This window comes from Drosophila subpulchrella, chromosome 3L (assembly GCF_014743375.2).
Source record: "Drosophila subpulchrella strain 33 F10 #4 breed RU33 chromosome 3L, RU_Dsub_v1.1 Primary Assembly, whole genome shotgun sequence".
NCBI classification, from domain to species: Eukaryota; Metazoa; Arthropoda; class Insecta; order Diptera; family Drosophilidae; genus Drosophila; species Drosophila subpulchrella.
This window is the reverse complement of record NC_050612.1, coordinates 9,440,773-9,464,559: the sequence shown is the minus strand read 5'-3', so window position 1 is coordinate 9,464,559 and position 23,787 is coordinate 9,440,773. Positions and strand designations below refer to the sequence as shown.

At 42.3% G+C, this 23,787-nt stretch overlaps 1 protein-coding gene across 1 annotated transcript; it reads right to left on the bottom strand.

The window, feature by feature from the left end:
* Positions 1-19,691: 19,691 nt before the first annotated feature.
* Positions 19,692-23,467, bottom strand: LOC119554954 (sodium-dependent nutrient amino acid transporter 1). The gene is made up of 6 exons (XM_037866074.1): positions 23,167-23,467; positions 22,623-22,679; positions 21,904-22,231; positions 20,647-21,711; positions 20,174-20,350; positions 19,692-20,117 (listed from the first exon to the last, which is right to left on the bottom strand). The coding sequence occupies exons 2-6, from the start codon at positions 22,665-22,667 to the stop codon at positions 19,861-19,863; spliced, it is 1,872 nt and encodes a 623-aa protein (XP_037722002.1). The 5' UTR covers positions 22,668-22,679; positions 23,167-23,467; the 3' UTR covers positions 19,692-19,860.
* Positions 23,468-23,787: the final 320 nt, after the last annotated feature.

Here is a 23,787-nt window from a genome sequence, read left to right as displayed (position 1 = left end):
TAAATGCAATTTGAATTTGTGTGTAAGTTGTGGGCAACAGGCCGCTGGGAAATCAGTTGCCGTTGTCATGAGTTAATAGGCGCTGGGAATTGTTCTCATGGTGGCATGGCATAGTACAGCCCATCTCTTATGACAGGCGGTATGATAATTCAATGCAAAAGGGGCGCAGTAGTCAATAAATATTTGCACAAAAGTGTTGGCCCGCAAGGGAGCGTGTCTGTCCGGGATTTGTGTTTCGAGATGCCATCGGAATAGATCCAGATCCCATAAGCCACCCACTCCAGAAGCTACGTGCTGTTTTGGGGTCATTTGGGTGACGGCGTGGAAAATGCAAAACAAATAATCGCTTCTTGCCTGTGGAAAATCAATAGAAAAAAGGATTTCCCTTCTTTTTTTTTGCCGGACTCTGTCTGGGGAATTGAGGTTGGCATTGGAAATGGGTATTGGGGCTGGGGCAGCAGCTGAAAAGTATGCAGTAAAAATAGCCATAAATAAATCTGCGTAAAAATAAAGCATGTGCCAACAGCCATAAACATAAACAATGCAACTTTCTGTGCCGTTTTCGCAGCTAGTTTCCTTGTTTTTCTCGTTTTTTATATATAGCATATATATTTTGAGCACTTCATGGCAGGGCTTTTATAAAGCGGAAACAAAATAAATTTTACATAAACATTTGCCACATAACAAAAGGGAACTTTAATGACTTTTGTCGTTGCAAAATAATTGTGCGTGAATTTCTCGCTGCCACACACACAAATCGCTTTTCGCTGGAAAGTGTGGGGGCGAAAGAGACTGGCAGGACTCAGGACTCGCTTTCAATGTCCTGCTGGCATTTAATTTCACGGACTGTCGTCCATTTTATGCTTTGGCAACACTTTTGACTTTTATTTTGAGGCGCTTCCTCGTTTTTCTACCCCTTACTTTCTCCCTCTTTGGTATACAAATCCCCCGAAAAATCCTTACCATTCTTGTTGGATTTTTAGGGGGCCGTTCGTCGTGATTGGAAGCTGATACCCCCGCTTTGGAAAACGCTTTAAGGACACCGCTTTGTCCGCAATGGCAATTATGTGCACTATGACGACTCGGCATTTATCTGCTCGACAATGACGATGACAAGCCAAGCAGGTGGGGCCTCGGAGGCGGAGGCGGAGGCCCTCGTATCACTTACAGTCTGGCGAGCAGAACAAAGGCAATTATGGCATCATTAGAGCCAGATGCAGCAATTGCATCGGCAGGAAGCACTTATCCCATATCGGTAGCAGCCAGAGTGCCAGAGTGGATAAAAGCACAGCAGCTCTGCTCATCAGCCCAGCAGCACAAAGGCGAGCAAGTAACATATGCACAAGCATTTTGATTAGAGTGGACCTTAGGGAAATAAAGCAACAACTAAATAAATATCTATCAATTTCGATATCTATCTATCTACCACACCTGAGCTTTTCTACAACTTCCTCGGTATAAAACAATAACCGGTTTATTTCTTGAGAACTATAAAATACTTAAATTTAACACAGATAATTTATGCTGTAAAAAATAGGTACAAGCTTTTACCAATTTAAAATGTTAATAAGAATAATTATAATATTTAAGGTTTACTAAGAAAATTACTTAAATGGGAAATGTTTTTCAGGTGGTTAACTTGAAAAAATAGTTTATACCACTTGATCTGTTGGCTTGAAAAGGAAATACAAATATTTTTTATCTCTGAGAAATATTTAAAAAAAAAAGCCCTATATACTTGGGGAATATTTTCATGACATATTTAATTTAAGAATATTTTTCTTGAATCCTACAAAATAAATGGTTTGAAGCTAGATGCCAATAGCAAAGCCAGTAACTTTACACCCAAGTGAATGCCACTCTAACTTGCATTGACTTTGAAACTTTCCAGTTCCGAGAGATGAGCTCTCAGGCAGCTGATTAGGTTTAGAGCCACCTTTGAGCTCGATGACGGCAATCGCAATCCAATCAGAAAGTTGTAAAAATGTAAAAATGATCAAATGCACTGAGGCATTGAGGATTCTTGGCCATGGCAACCGCCTCACTTGTAGCCACACATTCGAAACTTCAATTTACTGCGCTCGCTTTTTGGCGCGCTATAAATTCGGGGAATTGATATTGAATGCCTCCCGATTCCGCCGATTCCTCCGCCGATTTCCATTCACGTTCCGCATCGCATCGCTCACTCGCCTGGGCTTTCAATCAATTCAAATGCCAAACGTCTAACAAATTGTACGATTTTCGCGAGGCCCTGGGCATTTGCTTCAGTTTGGGCTTGGGCTTTTTGTTATTAATTTGCGCCCTGGGCGATTCGCAAAATTCCGCATGGATTAGCGAGGACCTCCTGGTATTTCTGCTCCACTGGCGGCCCTGATCTGTTGTGGATCATTGAATGGACCATTCGATGAACTCTTAGCTGTGTTGCAAAATTGCACTTGGCTCCTTCGCTTTTGTGCCAAACTTCTCGTCCTGTTCGTCCTGCTCGTCCTTGTTTATTTATGACGCTGGCCAAGAGCAAAAGCAAAGCAAAGCAATTTTTCATTATTTAAAATGAAGTGAATTGCAGTCGGTAGTTCCTGTTTTCTTTTGGCCCCGCCTTGGCCGCTCCTTTCCATTCGTTCTTCATAAATAATTTATTAATTATAAAAGTTTCTGGCACTCTGGGCGCATGCAAATGCGTCCTTTTCGTCCTTTTTCGTCCGTTTTCGTCCTGCTGCCTCGGTGAGTGGCAACAGTTGCAAGTGAAAGTTGGGCCAAATATAGCCAAAATATTACTTGCAATGTCATTTTGCGACTTGGCAGCCAAAACTTTTTATTAGTTGGCACTGGGGCTCAGTGGACTCTGTTTGTCCAGCTCCATCTAAATCTCCATCTTCGGACTGGCGTATTTTTCATATTTTAATTGACAAAACTTTTGGCCAACTGAACTGATGGGTTTTTGCTTAGTTTCTGTTACTGTAGCCTAATCAAACACTGCCACCTAAGAAAGAGGCAACTTCAATCAAGTCGTTGGGAGGTTTGCACTTAAAGTTTTCCATTAATTGAGAGGCAAGTTTCTCGAGAGAAAAGCCCTCTTAAAGGCAGAAAAGAACCAGCACTTCAATGCACTTTTAGACTTTGAAGCCTTGAGGCAGAGAAATCTCTACCCGTTTTCAAGGCTTTAAGTGGCTGTCATTTAATGGCGAACGGCGTGCCAGGCGAATGCATTTGTGAGTCATGTTTGATGCATGTGGCAACACTCAGGCTCCGGGGCACCATCTCCAGCTCAAGATCCTGTGGCAGTGGCAAGTTTCAAGAGCTCCTTCAAGGTTTATGTCTAAATATGCAAATACTGCCGCCTCGGAAATGTCTCATAAATTCGTGATTAATGTCGCCCGCTTTGATTCCGTATGCCAAATCAGGTTTTAATGCAACTGCCACTTAGGCACTGCATTTAGTCGTCTAGATCACGCAGCATTAATGGCTCTCAAGATGGGGAATACTATTATTGGCTTAGACTTCGTCGCCTTAATGTGTCGTCAGCCTAACGAAATTAGCATTAAAATTTGCCAGATTCCATGTGTGACTAAGTTAATTTTCGTCACCAAAACCGAAGGAATTCCGAACTGGGGGAGCTGCTGCTTTTAGTGTGGCACAAAGGACATTGATTGCGAACGACACGAATCTAATGAAGTACGAACAAAGCTATTTATTGTCAGGGTATGGAGGAAAAGTCCTTTACGCTCGGGTTGCCAAAAGATTACCTCATTAACACTTTAATGCTTTAAGTGAAAAGCAAAGGGATTGCCCATGTTAATTAGTTGCTTGGCAATCGGGGCTAAAAAAAAATATAAATAATAACAGCCATAACAGTAACCATGAATATTTATGAGCCCACCGCCGCAGTTTCCGTTGCGATTTCTTTCTGGATTCCATTTCCATTTGATTGAAAACAGTGCAGAAATCGATTAAATTAACTGCTCTATCAAATTACGTACACGCCGCATGGGCGGCTTTCATTAAATTGCATTTAATAGCCCGTACTGAGTGGCGAGTCAATATTTATTAACGACATAATCAATAATTTGCTCGGCGCTCCTCTTAATGAGATTAAAGTGCAGCCAGAGGCAGCTAACAAAATATATATATCCATATATATGTATAAAAATGTTAATGCATTTAGTTGTGTCACGCCCCCAAAGAAAGTTTTTCCCTGGCCTTTCCTTTTCCGCCTTTCCTCATTTTTTGCCCCTTTGTTTTGCCCACTCTGAACTTTTCTGCACGATTGCGCCAACTTTCATTTCCTGGAAAACTTTTGAATTTTCAAGTAACCATAAACTGGCTAAGCTAAAAATTACTTATATATATATAGAACATATATATATGTGATACTGCATAATTAAGCCCCGCAGTTTGGTGACATTAAGCGACATTGAAGCGAAAATGCCGCTGGCAAAGAGGCTTTTCCGAGAATTTTCCTTTTATTTTTTCCGGCTTCTTGCCAACTTTTGGCCAATTATTTTTGTAGTTTTGTTTGTTTGTTGGCTGAAAACTTAAGCCCTCCGTCTGTCTGCCACAAAAAGTTAGCGCGACTTAATAAATTAATAAGCCCAGCCAAGAAAAATATGAGCTGAGCCATCGGTTGGATGTTTTAACGCCGAGTTCATCATCGGGATCCGCAGCATCTGGCGGGGCTAATTTGTCGGCCTGCCTAGTGATAACCATCTGGGGATTAGGCCGCGCCCGTTTTTGTTTGTGTTTGCATATAATTAACGCGACTGTCATGTGAAAATACTAAGCGACAAATGATAGGGCCCCCAACCGAAAAAGTATTTAAGGGTTATGGCGTGGAATTAAATTATCATAAGCTCATTGCTTTTGATGTGTGGTTTATGAGAGTGCCGAGGTGTTTGCCAGTCGGTTTATTAAACTCTTTAAGTGTGCTTTGTTTGGCGGGATCTCCATTTTATGGACCTCTTTCTGAGTCATTTAAGACTTAAAGGCGCCCCAAGCCAATTTGTGGCTCTCCATTCAAAAAAAAAAGGGGGAAATGACTGAATGACTGACTGACTGGTTGAATGACTGAGAAACTGGTTGAATTCCCTGGCATTCAGACGCTGATTTGACTGCGGCTTGCGGCCAGAAAAAGCCGGGAAAATCCTGCTTCAGTCTCCGCCGCAATTGCGGTGCTGAGGTCAATCACTGCAATTACTTTCGGGAATTCGGGTTGAGTTGTTCAGGCCAAGACAGTTAATTTCTGGCCAGTCAATCAGGGCTTACTATTTTCCCGTATTTATTGGGTACTCACCTGTTAACCAAAGACCTTAATAGCCCCATTTACACTATTTCTTTTGGACAGCAAACCCAAGTGGAGCACTTGTCAAACAAATTTGCTGAGCATTAAAACTTCTCAGTTCTTGGGGGTGAAAATATTTTTAAATGTATTAACTGAATTCCAACACCAGCAGCAGCAGCAGCAGCAACAAATGTGTCAAAACTTTTGGCAGTGTGGAAAATTTATGGCCATGGACTCGCACCCTCTTGCAGAAAACTATGTACGAAATGTTGACAAAACCAAATGAGTAAAATGAGCAAAAATCTGCCAAGTTTTCATACAGCCACCCCGGCCTATAAATAAATAATCCCAACATGGGTAGCACATTTCCCTGGCAGCTGCCAACTGAAACCGACAAAAAAAAAAGAAGAGAAAATAGAAAGCCGGAGAGAAAAGGGGCAGGGAAAGCCTCAACATTCTGTCTTCTGGTGTCCGGTGTTGGCCAAGTTCGAACATGGCCGCAATTGTTTGCACGTTACGTGGTCATGTAGCCGGGTCAATAATTGGTTTTTTCGATAGCAAACAAGTTGATTGTGATTGCCAAATGATTACACGAATCTCACGGAGTGGAGCAAAGCTCCTGTCCAGCAGCCAATAGTCAGAATCAGAATCAGAATCGAAGCAAAACCGCAGTCGAAAATTGGTTAGCCAAAAAGGATCCCAGCTGGGTTTCCCAGAAAGGGTCTTAATCTTTCTGCCAATTGCCGTGTGTAATTATGTTTTTGCCCCCTGCCCCTTTTTCGTTAAGGAACCTAATATTGAAATTTTAATAAATGAAATTCAGGCGAATATTGCTTATACGCCCTGTGGTCGGCAGTCTATTGAAGTTTGATTTCTCTATCTCTCTCTCTCTGGGGGCAAATGTTTGCATACCTTCCTTTGGCGCAACAAAAATGATTGAGAATGCAGTAAATCCGAATGGCAACTACTTTTCAATCATTTCCCAGCAATTTCCAAGTCCTGAAGTGACATAAAAGCCAAATGCTCATGAGATAAGTTGGTAGGGTTAACTGCACAATATCCATGGGCACAATAAATGGCAAAAAGAGTTGCGTTTCGTTTCGGTTTTATTTCATAGCCACCATCCAAAGGAAACAACTCTTTTTGACTATGTAATTTGGCTGACATCTTTACGAGGCCCAGCGCAACTTGAGCGACTTTAAACGACATCAATAAAACCTGCAGGCATTCAATAAAAATTTCTAGGCCGTAGCACATTTCGTTGCTCGTTTCCTGCTACTTGGCATTCAAAAGTGCAAAAAAAAGAGATGTAAAAAGGAAGGAAAGTGAAAAAGGAAGAAAACGAGCTGCAAGCAGTGAGTTTTCCTTTCTTTTTTTTTGGTTCGACGTGAAAATACTTTTTAGCCAGGGAAAGTTTGGTGCGTAGGATGATAGCTTTCGCCTTTTGGCCACGACCTCTCACTCTCCAAAAAAGGCCATAAGGTGACGTATTCATTTGCACCGCTCGTGCCTTTGGAGCTTTATTGCCATGAACCTGACTGAAATCGGAGCGGAGTCATAAATAGAGCGCCGCTAGTGCTGTGGCCACACATCTTTGTCAAAGGCTCATTATGCAAATTGCGCACCGACCACGCGCCGGGCTAATTTGTCACTGTCTTCAGTTGTCAAGCGTCACACTTTCCCTTCGGAGCCAACCCAACCCCGGCTGGCCAATTGGAGGAGTGGGTGGCCCCCATGTTAACCATGGCCCAGAGCCACTCACTCGACCGGTGGCTGCTGCTTTCAGCTCTATCACTTTCATTTCCTCGGCCATAAATTAGCAACACGATGCGCCTTCCCCACTATGCTCCACTCCATAGCCCTGACAGTTCTGTTCGGGATCGGGGGCATCTGGGGCGAAAAGGTAGCCATACATATTTGCCAGGCGAACTGGCTTACGAACTCCTGACTGCCGACTACCACTTACTGACTGACTGACACACTGGGCGAAATATTATTCCGTTTTGTCCAACTGCCGGGATGCGAGCGGAATTTATGATTACTTCCGGGTATAATGAAGCAGCCCACGTGCGACCAACTCATCCTCAGCCCTTCCGGTTTCGTTTCGAGGAACCCTGTCCCCAGCAGACGGGTCTAAACAACTAATAGTTAAGAGTTCTCTCAAGATCTTGGGTTCTTTTTTCCTATTTCTTTCCTGGGTCGCGTTGAAAAACTGCAGCTGCATTGGGTTCTCAAGTGGCCGTGGCCCATGCACTGCACTTCACTTCAGTTCTTTTCGCTGGAGGAGCCGACAGTCTGCTGCTCCCTTCTGCTTTTCTCGCTTTTCCTTCTGGCTGCTGGTTTTCTGCTTTTCCTCCGCTGCCACTGCCGCTGACAGCGGAGACAATTTTCAATTAAATAAATGGCTCGTTTTTTACGCCAGACGCACAATGGGACCAAACACTTGAAACCGCGGGTTAATTGGCTAACCACAATGCGGATTAAGTGGGTGGCCTTAAATATTTAAAAAAGCCAGCTGTCAGGGATAACTAATTTTATGAATATCGCTTTGATTTAAATACCTTTTAGTTGTATTATGACCATCTAAGGATTAAGGATTAACTTGAACGGGTTGGTTGTTTTTAGAAATTGTTTTTATCTATTAGGGCCGATTTCTCAAAGTCATGTTAATATTCTAGTTTGTTATCTGCCAGAGGCAGTTAACATGAACTTGTTTTGTTTTGAAGGACAATTTCGGTTCTTTCAACGAGATTTAATATTTAAAGAATCTGCTTTCAGACGATTTAGTTTTTAATTCCAATGTACAATTTTTTGTTGTCAGTTTCGTTTTGTAGACTGACAAATTTAACCTTAAGTTAAAAGATTTTAATCAAACAAAAAAAAAACAAGCCTTTGAGAAATTAGCAATTAACAAATGATCTATTTAAGCAATTTAGGTCAATGAGAACAATTAACATGACATTGAGAAATTGGTCTTTTACAATTTAACCGCAAGTTTCGAAACTTCATTGGTTAACTTTATTGGTTAGTCAAAATGTTTCTGTAAGAAGCCACTCCCCTCATCAGGCCCATTATCTGTTTCTCTTCAGCCAGGGAATACAAGTTATCATTATTTAGCCATTTTGCAGCTGGAATATTTATGAATTTTAGCATAGCCAGCGACTCAATTAATATGCGGCCAACTTGGGGTTTAATTGGGCCTCTTTTCGGTTTAAGGTCACGCTCCGGCGAGTACAAATAATTAAAGTGCAACTCTTAACGCAGAGTTATGGCTTAAGACAACCCATTGCTCACCGTCAGCAGCGGTTCACATACATAGGTACAAACCCGTATACACCCGCACAAAAGCCCCAACACAGATACTCACAGATTGCCAACAGGAACTTACATGGGTTGGCCATTTACCGGGGCCAGTCATAAGCCGCATAATCTATGAAATCGAGTCCTGCAAGGACGATGGAAAGGGGGCCGCTTGGAGGAAGCTTAAACCTGGACGGAAGCTCCTCCCGGCTGCTAAGTTAAAATTATTGTACATCGGCTTAAGCCCTTCGCCGAGCTTCGTTCGGCTCAGTTTAATTGGGGATGGTCGTCAGCTGGAAGCGAAATGCTTTTAGCCCGCTCCATTAAAGCCCGACTGCATATGCCGAGATTGCCAGCAGTGAGATAATGATATATGGATGGCAGCCTGCTGGCCCCGACTAATGAGCCAAAATGAATTGTTGCCACATCAAAAATCAACGCATTATAATGTAAGGACCAGAACGAAAGACGAAAACGAAAACGAAGACGGCCCAAACTGGGAAAGTTAATTTCATTAAGGAAATGAAAAAGTCATATATCATTTTTGCCATCGTCTAACATGTCCATTACAAAGGCAAGCGCCCCCCAGCCACCCACCAGACTTTCGTTTCCCATCCACACGACGGCTTGTCGGCCATCTTGGGGCTGGGGAAAAGAAATGGCCAAGAAGGAAATGCAGTGCCCGAAAGTTAAATTAAAGTGTTGAAAATAGCCAAAGGCAGAGGCAAAGCCAAAGTCGAGTAATAAATGTTCCATGTCCGTGGCTATGACGGGCTGGCCCGAAATTAAAATGCATAATTCAAGGCCCCCCGAAAAACTAGGAGAAAGTTCTTAGGGAGGAGGTATACGATTTAGCCGAACATTAGCAGCCATTTACATGTGAGTTTGTGAATTTAAAAAGCCACAGAAGCCGTGCCCCCTGGCGCCCCCAAAAGATAGCTAAAAGTGTTTCACGTTTCACGGACCATTAAACCCCGAGTTCGTCGAGTCATTTTGAGCGACTTATCGCTTGGTAGCTCGCCTGCATTGTGCCGCCTGATTGATTTCTTTATGCGTACCCATAGCCCCATTGGAACCAGAAAGGGAAGTCGGCCCAGAAGTAACCCCCTACATTCTCCTCGACCCGCTTAAAGCGGCCTGCTGCTGACAGGCCAGGAATTTTTTAATAAGGCTCAAAAGGAATTTTTATATGGGTCTATGAGTGGATATTTTTAACGAGATGGGGTGGGAAAAAACATAAGTAGAATAATAAAAAATATATAAATCCACACGTCCTGCGCAATTGCTGAGGCCGTATTTCGAATTCAGATTGCCTCTCGATTATTATCCAGTTTTGAGTTATGAGCCTGCTAAAACTGCCATCCTATCTGCCAGCAAGGACATCTAATTCCCCAACTCTCTCGTTCTTTTGATTCGACTATTCGGCATTTCCTGCATTTATTCAGCGTAATTAACAAAATTCCCAGGTGTATTGCCGAGTTTCGCTTCGGGTTGGCTCTACGTTTCGGATTCGGATTGCTGTCTACTGAGCATTTTGGGGCGGGCATTTAAAATTCAGGCTGCGTAAATCTTTTATTGGCACGAAATGCCTAGGCAAAAGGTCCGCCAAACAGAGTTGCATAATAAATTATCGATGCGTCGCTAGGAATTTTAAGTGGGGGTCCCTACTCGAGCGCTAATCAGCGACGCGGTCCCTGTTCGGGCGCCAGTGGGCAGTACACATTTCTGGAGACTGGCTATCCGGATGGCATCCAATCTTCTTCAACTCCATCTCTCCATCCCTCGGACATTTCACTCGACCCCACTTGTCGCTTGTCAATACCCGCAGACAAATAAATTCTGCTTATCGCTCGACAAACCCTTTCTGCACTTTCTTTTATGCGGCCCGTTTTACAGCTCTCCTTACAAAGTGCACTTGGCGGTGCTTTTGTCCGCCCGGGAATCCCCATCCTCATCCTCATCCTCCCCAGCTCAAGACTCTTTTGATGTTTTCCCTGCTGGTGGTGGTCACAGTTTACTGGTGGAAAAAGGTCGGGGAAAACGCAACGGGAGATAAAACTTTTGCGCACCTTGGCAGCTCTTAAAACGAGCATTTACTTTGAGTTTTCATTTCTCTTCTTTTTTCTCCCCGTTGTCTTTCTGGTGTCGTGGCAGTTTATTGTTTTTATTGTTTAATAATTATAGCAGGGAATGCGAATATTCTTTGCCCTGGTCAGTAAAAACAAGGAGATAAACGAGGGAAATCTACAGAAAGAACCTTTGTTCAGCACTAAAGTCAACACCTAAATGTTCTTTAATCTGAGATTTTTAGCCAGCTGAAAGAAATACCCTACTAGGGCATCCAATTTGTCGCATGTGTCCTTGTCTAGGGGGAAAAATATAAATAAGGTTGACAGTACGGTTAATGAATGTATGTCGCCATGCCAATCGGCATATGGAGTGGAGTGGGTGGCACATGTGAAACACCCCTGATTTGGAATGGTAAAACTCCGCTTTTGATCTACAAGTCCCGCGGGAACCCCGGGCGACCCTCCGCTGCTCTCGTATGCAAATTCATTAGGTTAAACATGTGTACGAGCCCCTGTCTCATGGCATATTTAAATGCCGACAAAGTTACGCGACTGCCAGACTTTCCTTTTTTTAGGAGATTCTCCCAGTTGATTGATAGCTGGATATCGTAATGAATATTTGATTGTGGCAAGTGTTTCGATGGCGCTCCAGATATGCAACCCAAATAGTTGACAGAAATGTCAGACAACCAAGGCAAGGAACAAGTGACATCTCAACCAAATAAATGACATAATTAGCCACAAAAGGCGCAGTGTGATATGGGCAAAGTCTTGAGATATTTTGGCAGGTAGTAGGCCAGAATCTTAGACAGCTTTCAATTTGTGCAAATGCACTCAAGTTTCTTGGTTCAGCATCTCGGGCGACAGCCAGTGTATTGTCGTATTAGCCTTATTGACTGGCTGTCAGTTTGTCTAGAGTCTGTCTAGAGTTTGGCTTCTTATTAGACAGCCATGTAGCTGCTGGGCATATATTGTTCTTCTTGGGCTTTAATTATTCACGATTAATCGGTCCTTTGGATTTCAATTTGATTGAGTGCCCCGCCCCGAACCAGAAAGGATATTCAAACAAGCATTATGCATTTCCAACTAATTCATTGATATGCCGCATTTAATAACTGCAATTAAAGCGATTCCCATCCAAAGTTTTGCTAATGAGTTCCTTCCGCCATCACGTGCAGTAGGTGCCATAACATTTTTTCCTTTGAGCCAGCTCCAATTAGCCGCCGTTGCAGTCGGAGTTGCAATCCTGGCGGCGCTTACGTGACTCCCAGGATTTGGCACAACTTCTGTAAGTCGTCCTTAGCCATATAAAGTGCTTATGCCGTCTAATTTTCATGGCGCAGATAACACGACTTACGTCAGCGTTCTGGCAAGTCCTGGTAGTTTGAAAATCAGATTCAGCTAATCCAATCTATTAACTTTGCTTAATATTCGCCATTATGAAAGGGAAACAGGAAAAAAAATGTAATGAAAATTGCCAGCATTTTTTTCCGCCGGCTTTGGCAATTTGGCATGGCTCTATGATATCGCCGGCTTTTGTTAATATTTATTATTTATGGCGACAATTTGCCAAACGTTTTTAGCCATGCTCGATAAGGATCGAGTGCTGTAAACGGGACACAAAGAGTGTTTTCAACTTTTCGCAACGATCTTTCAGCACAACGCGGTGCTGGAAAAACTTTGTCGGACAAAAGTTTACTTTACTTGCCATCGCTTTAAACAATTTCACGCCCTTAGATGGGACAGGACTATAAAAGTGCAGCGTTTGCAGAGATACAGAGATATCGGGGCCGGAACAAATGGCCAACTTAAAGAATTCCTTTTCGCCGCGGCATTAAGTGCAGTGCATAAAAGGCAATAAAATGCAATTATCTCAAACGGCATAACTGTCCCGTTTTTGGCAACGCTTGCCGGCCCCATAAATTGTCAAAGCCCGCTATGCTTGCCAAAGTCAGAGAGGGAAAGCGCGCGGGAAAAGCGTGGGAAAAGCGAGGGAAAACACAGAGATAGCGAAAAGCAACTGACTCGACTTTGATCTAATTTGTCTGCCAGCGAGGGCAGCTTAAAGATTCTGCAACTCGGAAAATGGCCGGGGAAAATCGTGCTTTAAAGCGGCCCAAGTTGCAGTAGACCCGCCCCTTGCCCCTACCGCCCCTTTTGGCCATGTTTGCAAATGAGCACGCCGCCATTTTCCATTGCACGTTGCACACTTTATTAGTTTTCATACGCGCTACGTTCGCTACTGCCGCCCGTCGGCAAAGGTACAAAAGTTTTCCAAGCCACCCGCTTCGCGCTTTTCCCGATGCCCCCTCCCCCTTTTGCCACCCCCTTCCACCGTGTCAACCATGCGCAAGTCAAATGCAAAACATGTAACTTTGGGCCCATGAAAGTTTTGCAACAAAAGATGCAAATTTGCTGCGCCATCCCAACCCGCCGCTCCGCCAAACGTGAGTTTTCCGAAAAGGGAAAATCGGTGGGGGGGGGGTGGTGGGTAGTGAAAAACACGCTTTCTGGCAAGAGCTGTTTAACGGTTTAATTTTGCATGCAAATAATTAGTGCACACCCACCGTCGAATGGTGGGTGGCCTTAAAGGCATTCGCATCGAGAGCAATTGAAAAGTTTTTCCATAGCTCCAGTCTGGCATAAGTAGTTGTCCAACCTTTGTAATTATACTAGATTTTATTTTTTCAATTTTCCAGCCACGTGTGACTCCACTTCGAGGAGTTTTCCTCGTTAGCTGATACCCACATTGCGCATACGCAATGGTTTCATGCCATATAATAAAATATATAGAAGTTGGCCAACGGCTAACCCTGTGAACTTTCCGGGCCATTTAGCAGCTGCTAACGCCTTTCCCCCGTGCTGAAATAATCAAAGGAAGTTGTTTATTGAAGCGCCGGGAGAAAGGGGAAATGCCCAACTAGCGGCATGTAATGTTAGTTTTATGAGCACGTGTTGCCATTTTTATGGCTTACCCCCAAAAATCCTTACAGCAGTGTGGGCGGAAAAGCCACAACAAAGTCCAAGACAACGAAGGGCTCATTCAATTAGAAGTTTCTGAATTTAAATATATATATTTCCAGCTCAGAGAAACCGCAGGCGCAGCCATAAAGAAATTCTTTAATATTTTGATTAGAAGTGCTTGCGGTTTGCCGCTAAACGCAGTTGAGTTTTCCTTTGCCCCCACCCTTCAGGCTTTTCTTTTTTCTCCACTTGTATTTGTGCAATGCAAAATGATTTTATTTGACAGGCATTGTGCGGTGTTGCCACAGGAAGGAAAATGGTGAAAAAGGGTTAGGTCGAGGAAAATGGGATAGTAGTAGTTCAGTAGTGCGCCCAAAAGTATGCATCACATGTGCATGTGCAGGGCAGAATTTCGAGTGTGTGTGCGTGTGAGTGCAGGGAACTGGGGGTAAAACGGAAACGTCTGTGCCACATCCGTTTCCGCCTTGATGGTTATAACTTCTTTTTCCGGCGCCGGCCAATCAACGTTTCTGTGGCCAGGATCACACAACCATCAGCAGAACACGAACGGGAACCAGCTGTTGCAGCTGTCCCTACGCTTTTCCCAAAGCTTTTTCCTGGCTTTTCCCCCAGCTTTTCCTCTGTTTTTCCCCTCTCCACTTTCACATTTGTTATTTCAGTGCGTTTGGCCTGTAAACTTCTTTCTGACAGCTGCAGTTGTTGTCCTCCAGCTCGGCGGGCTTAGCCCTTGAGATGCCTGTGATGGAGACAAGAGCAAGTGGAACTGAAGCTGGGATTTAGAGTCGTCTCCTTTGGCTGGTGACACAAACAATAACAGAACAAAGCGTGTGGAAACGGAGTAAACAAGTGACCACCTGGACGAAGATCGAATGTCCTGAGATTCTGTGATGTGGCTGGGCATTTGCCCATTGATAGGGGCCATATGTTGTCGGCGATAAGCTGCAAGTCGGAACAACAAGTTGGGCAGTTGGCTCCTCAGACAGGTTATCCGCCTATCGATGAAAAGAGACCTCAGGTGCTTCACTTGTTGATTTTCAGGTCGACATAGGAATCACCCTTGACTTGTTTATATAGCTAAATTGTAATCCTTTGACAATGGTCCAAATTGAATACAACAAAGTCAACTTGTAAAGCTCAATTGAACACAACAAATTAATTAGTCAAATTTAGCTATATAGCTGCACACAAGAAAATGTTATTGGTAAATTTTACCTATACGGATATTTAAATAACTATTTAAAATTGTTATATAAAATAAAAAATAATATTATTTTATATACCACTATACCATATATATACCATAAAAATAGTTCATTTTGTGTAACTATTTGTCATTGGGTTAATTGAAAATTCCTTTAGTAGATCCAATTCAACTATTACAGTGCCCAAATTGGCCTATGTATGTGTTCTGTGTATTTTTTATTTAAGCCAAAGAAGTTTTAAAGAATTTTCACAAATGTGTCAACCTAAATGGATATTTAAAGAAACACCTATAAATGAACTATGTATATTTTTGATTTTTCTGTCTTGCCCAAAGATGTACAATCTGAGTTTTCAAAGCTGCATTGTTTACTTTTCTTTTCCAAGCCTTACTTCCAAACGTCAAAAACTCTTATATTCCTCAAGGTGTGTCAATCACTAATATTGTGGATTTTTCACTTTCCTGTGCCGTAAACAGCATTCTTAAAATAAACTCTCACCGAGAGATAGATTCACAATTCAGTAGAATTTCTGGCCAGGCAGGCACTCAATTTGTTTTTGGGGACAGTGAAAATAAATTTCGGCACTTGCTTTTAAATGCCGGCAAACAATCAGCATTCAGTTGTGATGACGTCTGTTTGATCTATCCATTTGCATTTGCATACTGCCCCAACACCTTCTTATGTGTGACAGAATATATACATACCCGTATATATATATATAGGTTCCTGCTGTCCTGTTTGTTGTGGGCGGAGTGGACGGGGGGGCGTGGCCGAGTCGACTAGCCCGGCCAATTCATAACAATTGCGTTTCATGTGCCGGGAACTTGACACTCAAGTGCGGCATGCCAACATATTTGCACTTGAATTGCCGTGGAGCGAGTTGCAGTTTATATGGAAATTTTTACGTTCACGTATATTTGCATGCACTGGAAATGCTTCAGCAAAAAAAAAAACAGAATGAAGGATACAAAGGTCGGAGGAGTTGGAGTCGTTTTCAGGCCAAAGGCTGCATTGTATGAAAATTGGAGTGCGGGAAAAGTGCTGGAAAAGTGGGCGAGTTACAGCCCACAGATGGCAATCAATTTGCCGGATGCCGAAAGTAATTCCCTTGCAGTCTGAAATTCAGAATTACAGTTTGACGGGCACTGCCGAAATGGGTATCTTAAAGTGCAACTTTAAGGACGAGGTCCAGATCTTTGCGATTCCCTGGTGGGGAAAATTGCATCCGGCCCTTATCTCGCCCATAAGCGTAACGAAAATAAAATTGTCTGGCAATTGCCGGCAAAACGGCAAAAATGGCAAACGTAGCTCGGCAATCGCGTCAAAGTTGCATATTAGCATTTCAAACGAGCGGCAGTTAGCCGAAAAATTGCTGCCAATGGTCGCCAAGAAAAGTGCGCCAAATTGGAAGGTGAAAAAAAGGGGAGAGATCCACACGAAAAAATTGTAAATTCTCCATACCCCAAATGGAGCACAAAAGAAAGCCACTTAAATGCAGATTACAATAAAAGGTGCGGCAAGCTTTTTGCAGCTGACGGCTTTAGCTTTGGCTTTGGCTTCGACTTTTGCATTTGGCATTGGCCAGGTTTTTGGTATAGTCTCGCATCTCTATTTCCCACCTGCCTTTTTTTTTTGGAGTGAGTATGAGAGAGTGTGGTGTGGCCTACAAATCAAATCGTCAGCGACAGCTCCTTTAATGGCCGCCGCATGCGAGGTCTCTAAAATAATTCCCTAATGCTTGTCACAGCCATTACCAGCAGCTAACAGCCAGCAGCAAGGACCTCCACCTGCACCTCCACCTTCGCCATCAAAAACAGGAGCAGGATGCAGGAGTCGTTCCAGCATGCAAAATGCAAATGTCGGCGAGCAGGTGAATCACTCAAGCGGCTCACGTAGCCAGGTAGACGCTGTCTGCAATGCCGGTGACGATGACGGTGACTATGGAGATGGAGATGGAAAAGGATGTGGGTGCTGCAGAGCTGCAGGAGCAGGAGCAGGAGCAGCAGGTCCTGGCGAGACCCTGAAGTTGGCAGAGTGCAAAACAAAAACGCTGAAAACGTCACAGAACGATTCCCGCTGCCAGCACGCATGACGAGCAGCTTTCGCACTCCCGCTGTGAACAGCACTTCACCTTCTTTGGTCACCTAAAAAAACACAAAGCCTTTAACAAAGTCCCGGCGCGTTTAAGGACCAAAAATACACAAATATACTAAGCTTTAAGGTACGGAATCACTAGTATTTTGGCTTTCATAGCTTGGATATTTATAAGTCGGATACCAGTACGGGAACCAAAAAATGTACTTCTAGATTCCATAACTTGAGTTATTGGATTCCGATTTAGACGTGGACTCCCTCTAAAAGTTGGTGGTTGAATTCTCTAGTGTTCTATACTAAAATATTACTTTTGAAACGGGGGTCAAATTTTTAACCCATTTCAATGTTCCATTTTTCCGTATTTCAAATGGCTTTCAGAAAGGAAACCAAAAAAAGGAACTTCTACATTTCATAACTTAACTAGTTGGATCCCGATTTAGACGTGGGATACCTCTATGGATTTGTGGTGGAATTCTCTAAAAATCTTCTTTTAAATATTTTTGTTATACGAGGGTCAAAATTTTAGCCCATTTTTATGTTCGATTTTTCCGTATTTCCAAAGGCTTTTAGAATGGGAACCCAAAAATGGACTTCCAACTTTCATAACTTGGGTAAGTGGGTCCCGATTTTAAAGTGGGGATACCTCTATGGATTTGTGGTGGAATTATCTAATAATCTACATTCAAATTTTCTTTTTAACGAGGGTCAAAATTTTAACCCAATTTCATGTTTGATTTTTCCGTATTTCCAAGGGCTTTCAGAATGGGAACCCAAAAATTGACTTTTAACTTTCATAACTTGGGTAAATGGATTCCGATTTTAAAGTGGGATACCTCTATTATTTTGTGGTGGTTTCTCTAATAATCTACATTCAAATATTTTTGTTATACGAGGGTCAACATTTTTACCCATTTTCATGATCGATTTTTCCGAATTTCCAAAGGCTTTCAGAATGGGAACCCAAAAATGGACTTCTAACTTTCATAACTTGGGTAAGTGGATCCCGATTTTAAAGTGGAATACCTCTATGAATTTCTAGTGGAATTCTCTAATAATCTACATTCAAATATTTTTGTTATAGAAGGGTAAAAATTGTAGCCCATTTTCATGTTCCGTATTTCCAAAGGCTTTCAGAAGGGGAACCCAAAAATGGACTTCTAACTTTCATAACTTGTTTGGATCCCGATTTTAAAGTGGGATACCTCTTAGAGTTTGTGGTTGAATTCTCTGTTACTTAACATTTAAATATTCATATTAAGCAATGATCAAATTCTTAACCAATTTTACATTTTTTCATAATTCGAATGGTTTGTAATTGTGAGATTGCATAAACATTGATTCAGTTTTCTTACTGCTCTTGAGCCTGAATTTAATTTTTATTTCCACCTTCTGATCAAGAATTAATCAAAAATCATTGCTTTTTACTTGTTGAGATATTCCAGAGCGATTATTAAGTTTTATTAAAATATGCATGGCTGATAGTGTGCGAAAATGAAAGTTTAAAGCATTCCGCGATTGCTCTACATTCCGGGTTTTTATGTTCCCTTTTGCGTGGATTTTTTCCGTACCCGTTTTGAAGCCCGCCAATCCCCGATCCCCGATCCCCATACCCCAATCCCCAAAAACCCCACCGACTGTCCGCTGCAAGCCGCGCACCCGTTTAATAAATTGCCCTCAATTGTTTCCTCTTTTTCGGTTACGTGCATCACTGCACCGCACCGCCAAACAAAACCACCCACCGAACCACCGACCCACTGGGTTTTCGGCAAATTATTTCCGTTTATTGTAAATGATTTGCGCGGCATCGCGCTTAAAGCGAAAAGTTTATTTACCCCGTTTGCGCTGTTTAAATATTTCGAACGCCTTTGATTGCGAGTAGCTGCAATCTGGGCAATTTTATTTGCGCTTTAAGCAAATTCCGGCAAGGCAAAAGTTGCCACAAAGTTATTTCATTAGCTGCAGCCGTGCTGAAAAGGACGATGAGCGGATTGGGGGATGAGGAGGAGGCTCCTTCTTTAAGGGGGATTTTATTAAACTTCAATGCTTGTTAGTTGGCTTGTTGTTGGCAAGTTTTTTCTCCTTGTTGATATTGTTTCTTGCACCTTTTGCAGTGAAATCAGAGCGTAAGCCATTTAGAGGGGAACTTTTTTAATTTCCTCGCCGTTGTCTCTGTGCATTCATTCTGTATGATATTCCACGCGGCGTATACGTAATGCCAACGTCAACTCGGCGCATCTCAAATGTCAAGCAAAAACAGGACTGTCCTTGACAACTTCGTGTGCATTTACTAAAACGCATTTAGGATGGCTTTCTGCCCGCAAACCGCTAAAACTAAAAAGGGAAATAGCCAAAATAACTTTTAATTAAGACATTTGCAGGTCCAGAGAACCGACATATTAATTTTCAACTGCCGCAAACAAAACAGGCGAATGAAGACGGCCAGATGGACAGCAGCAAAAGCAGCAACAATGGGGCCAAAACTATATGCAAAGTGTGTCAAACTTGCAAAACAAATTGAAACTCAAATAAATGTCTGTGCAGTGCGATGTCCGCTCGGAGGCGGAGACAAATGGGGCAGCCTGCTAATTGTTAGTTTTAAATATTGAAAATTTCTCAGATAAACTTGTCTTACCTTCGGCCAGTCGAAGCAATTTGTTGCCGTCTACCCAAATGGAATAAAAAGAACAAAACAAAACAACTGACATTGCAAAAATGAAAAATTGAAACTTAAAACTGCCAGCAATTCCAAATGGCTTAAGAGTAAACTTTTGAGTTAATTGATTTTTATTTGGTTTCGTTTTGTATAAATAAAATATAAAATTGTACATAAAATATATTAAGTACAACTAAACAAGCTGTGCCATACACAAATTTCCAATTAGGAATATGTATGAAGAAGGAACAATACTTTAATGGAAGTTAAATAAATTCCAGCTCAGCCGAAAATTCGATCGCCAGCTGTATAGCAAACACAGCGACGATTTATGTCCCTGGAATCATCCTCATCCTTGTGGCGCAGGAACATCTGGTAGTCCATCAGCTTTTTGGGATCCAAGGGACCCCAATCGGAGTGCGGCTTAATTGAATTGCTAATGCGGCCCTTTAGCGATCCCTTTGGCTGTCTGCAGTTGGCATAAAAGGCCCAGTAGAACAGCTGGCCAATGATGAAACCAGATACACACCAGCCAAAAACTAAAAGAACAGTTTGTTAGGGGGCAATCCTTAATTAGGATTGGCATGTTTCTTACCCCTATAGGCCAAAGGAAACTCCTGGCCATTATAGCTTAGAGGACGCATGGTGAGCAAACTGTAGACCAGAATGACCACCATTACCAGGGGCGTTACAATGGACCAGCAGATCCTGTAGTAGTTGGAAGTCTTGATGTTCAGCATGTATTCCGCATCCTGGCAGAGCCGTTTGGTGCCTTTAAGGAAAGTTAAAAAGACCCTTTAATAGTACAGAGAAAATACAACTATAATAAGCGAAGTTTTAGGTTCTCAATCAGGGTCCAAATATTTTAAAAAGTAAAAAAAAACGTTTTTGAAGGTGTAACACAATAAGTTAGATCCCTGTTTTAGCACATAAAGCTTTGAATAATTTCCACTACGAAATTGAGATACTTTTAATTTAACTCCCTTAATTTTTCAAGCTAACAAAACAATGATCTTTAAGGACATGTCAAATGCTTGTAATTATAAAAAGTTACTTAAAAACGCTTACCATAGATCCAACCCACGGCTATAAGCTCAAAGATGGCCGAAACCAGAGATACGAAGGTCACGCCGTGAAAGTCCATCAGCGTGATGATATGTTGTCCTCCGGGTGTTATGTAAATCAGGCCCACAAGAAAGCCAACTAATGAAAGGCAGACCACGATGATCCACAGCTTGATGTTCACGAACTGATCCTTAATCACGGTCATAATGCAACTGACCATGCCCACATTGCTGCCAACGCCCAGCATGAAGAGCATGGCGAAGAAGAGCAGCGAGAAGACCTGTGGCAACATCTTGAACTTGGCAATGGCATCCGGATAGGAGATAAAGGCCAATCCAGGACCTGCCTTCACCACACTGGCGATGTCCTTGGTGCCCGATTCGTGGGCCAGGTTGCCCAGGATGCCGAAGATAATCACGCCCGAGAGCAGCGAAGTGAATGTGTCCAGAGTGGTCACTATATTGGCATCCCTGTAGACATTATGACCAAATCGGTTGTACGAGGAGTACATGATGATCACGCCAAAACAGACGGCCAGGGAGAAGAACACCTGGGTCACGGCATTATACCACACCTCCGGCTCCAAAAGCTTTCCCCACTGGGGTGTTAGGAAGTACATGACGCCCTCATAGGCTCCGGGTAAAGTAAGAGCCCTCACGAGAAGGATAAACATTACAACATATGGAAAGAGGGCTAGGACATAAGACGCTTTTCCCGAGCTCTTCACACCCCGTATAATGATTAGCGTAACCGTAAGCCAGGAAATTCCCAGCATTAAGGCCAAGCTACCACTCGGATAACCTATTCCCCCAGCCAGCGAATCCGTTTCATTTAGCACAACGCGTTGCAAGTAGAGCTGTGTGGAGGAGCTAAAGTTCCTCGAGAGCTGACCTTGTAGGGGCTGACCTCCGGCGGCACTTACGCAACCATCACCCCACTCCGGGCGGCAGAAGCTCCATGGCAACTCCGATGCGAAGGAGTCGAAGAAGTAGCGCAGCGTTAAGGCCATCACCGAGGCATAGTAAGTGGCCAAAACGCCCAGGGCCAATAGCTGAGCATAGCCTACACCTAAAAGAAAAACATTTTTAAAGAAAAATATATTAACTTTAAATAAAAACCGAAATTTATATGTAAATCATTCCCTATTTTAATGAAGGAAAGCTAAATGATGTAATTTTTAAAAAATTCCACTTTAGCATTTTGTAAATAAATGAATAACTTAAATATCATCGAAACATTTAAACTTCTTTATAGTCTTACCTCTCATGAGGGGCGCAAAGTCAAAGACCTGTACGATACCACGACTGGAGAACTGGCCCAGCAGCATCTCCATGTAATAAATCGGCTTTCCCACCACGAACAGGACGATAAGGTAGGGAATCAGAAAGGCTCCTCCTCCGTTTTCCAGAGCCGTGAATGGGAACCGCCACACGTTGCCTAATCCCACGCTCAGGGCGATACAGGACATCAGGAACTCTAGCGAACTGCCCCAGTTTTCACGGGCCTTCTGATCCCTTGCTAACTCAGACGATTCCAATGCCATGGGCAGCAAGGATGGCTTTAGCAGCGCCTCGCCACTGCTGCCACACTGAAAAAATTAAACAGTTTTTATTTAATATAATAAGGAACTCTAATAAATGTACATATTTTACACTAACTATATAACAATAAATGTATGAATCAATAGGTATATGTTGATTTAAACATGATACTGATCTCCAATACTCATTTCTTTATTTTGATTTACTGTTCATAATCAAAACCATTTAATTTGAACAAATCAATTAAACAAATTATAATTTTTATGAAACCGCATTTATAAGGAAAAGACTTTTTTAACCTCTTTCACCGCTTGGTTAAAAATAATCCGATTTCCTCACATAAATTTAATCGAATTGTTTGTTTATTTATTTATATCAGAGTAACCCTCATTCACTGTAGTCTTGGGTACCCTGAGAGAACTGCAGAATTGCACTTACCCTGCTGGTCTCCAGTTTCAACGTCTCCGTTTTCAAATCTTTCATCGTAATGCGTTGCTGGAAATAAGATAAGATGGGCAAAAAATTAGAGACAAGGGGCTGAAATTCCCAGACGATCTTCGAACTCGGATTCAAATAGGCGCCTCCAGCGCTTCAAATTATTGAAATCTAAAACGCTGAATTGCAGGACTGCGGCACGAGCCCCGACGTCTGCAGCACAAATACAGTGGAACATCTTTAAAGAGAACCATTTTTAAAAAGTTTTCCATTTGTTATTAAATTATTTATGTGTGGAAAATATCCTTTTCATTTTAATATCTAACCACTTTTACACTATCAGGTAACTTTAGTGTAATCCACAATTTACACAAAGTTTAAGTTGTTAAAGTTTCCCTGTATGTTTCTCAGTTTTCCAGCTGATGCAATCACATATTACGATTTCAACGACCGCATATTAATATTTATCCAGCAGCAATTGAGGAGGCCAATTGTTTGCCAAGGCACTAACCTCTTAATAAATCTATAAATATTACAATATTAATACCTTTTAAGTACTTTTTCACTTGGACGAGGTAAACGTGATTTTGCAGAATGTTATCAATCGGCACCATGGACACAAAAACACACTTGTTAACTCCTTAACAACGAATATTATAAAAAAAACACTCTAAAATCAAACAATCAAGTTTTGTGAAACTTTTAAATTTTCACTGTTTGCCCGAAATAAAATCACAGAAAACCAACACCGCCGATCGAGAACCGTTCCATCAACATTTCCCTTTGGATTGGTGTTTATCTAGGTTTGTTTATTCCACTTTTGTTCGGCTGTCTGCTGCCTTTCCTTGGACACACAACTCTGAAGTAAATCGGAGAGCAGAGCCCGCCTTTTATAGAGGCTCCTCACTCAAAACCCGGGTTCCGCTCAAGAGAGACTTACTGTTACTGGAGGGTCTTCAATCAGCCGGTCAATTTAGCCGATTGAAGTCCGAAGCGGATTTGGGCGGTCTCCATTCTTTGATTTGTGCGCTCTGAGCGCTTAATTAAAATTCATTTTTGGCAATGTTTGTTTTAAAGGGAATTTTTATTGGGATATCAGTCATTGGAAATTTACCTACAAGCAAGGTTCAAGGCCGATCAAATACAAAAATCTGTGAGTTTGGGAATA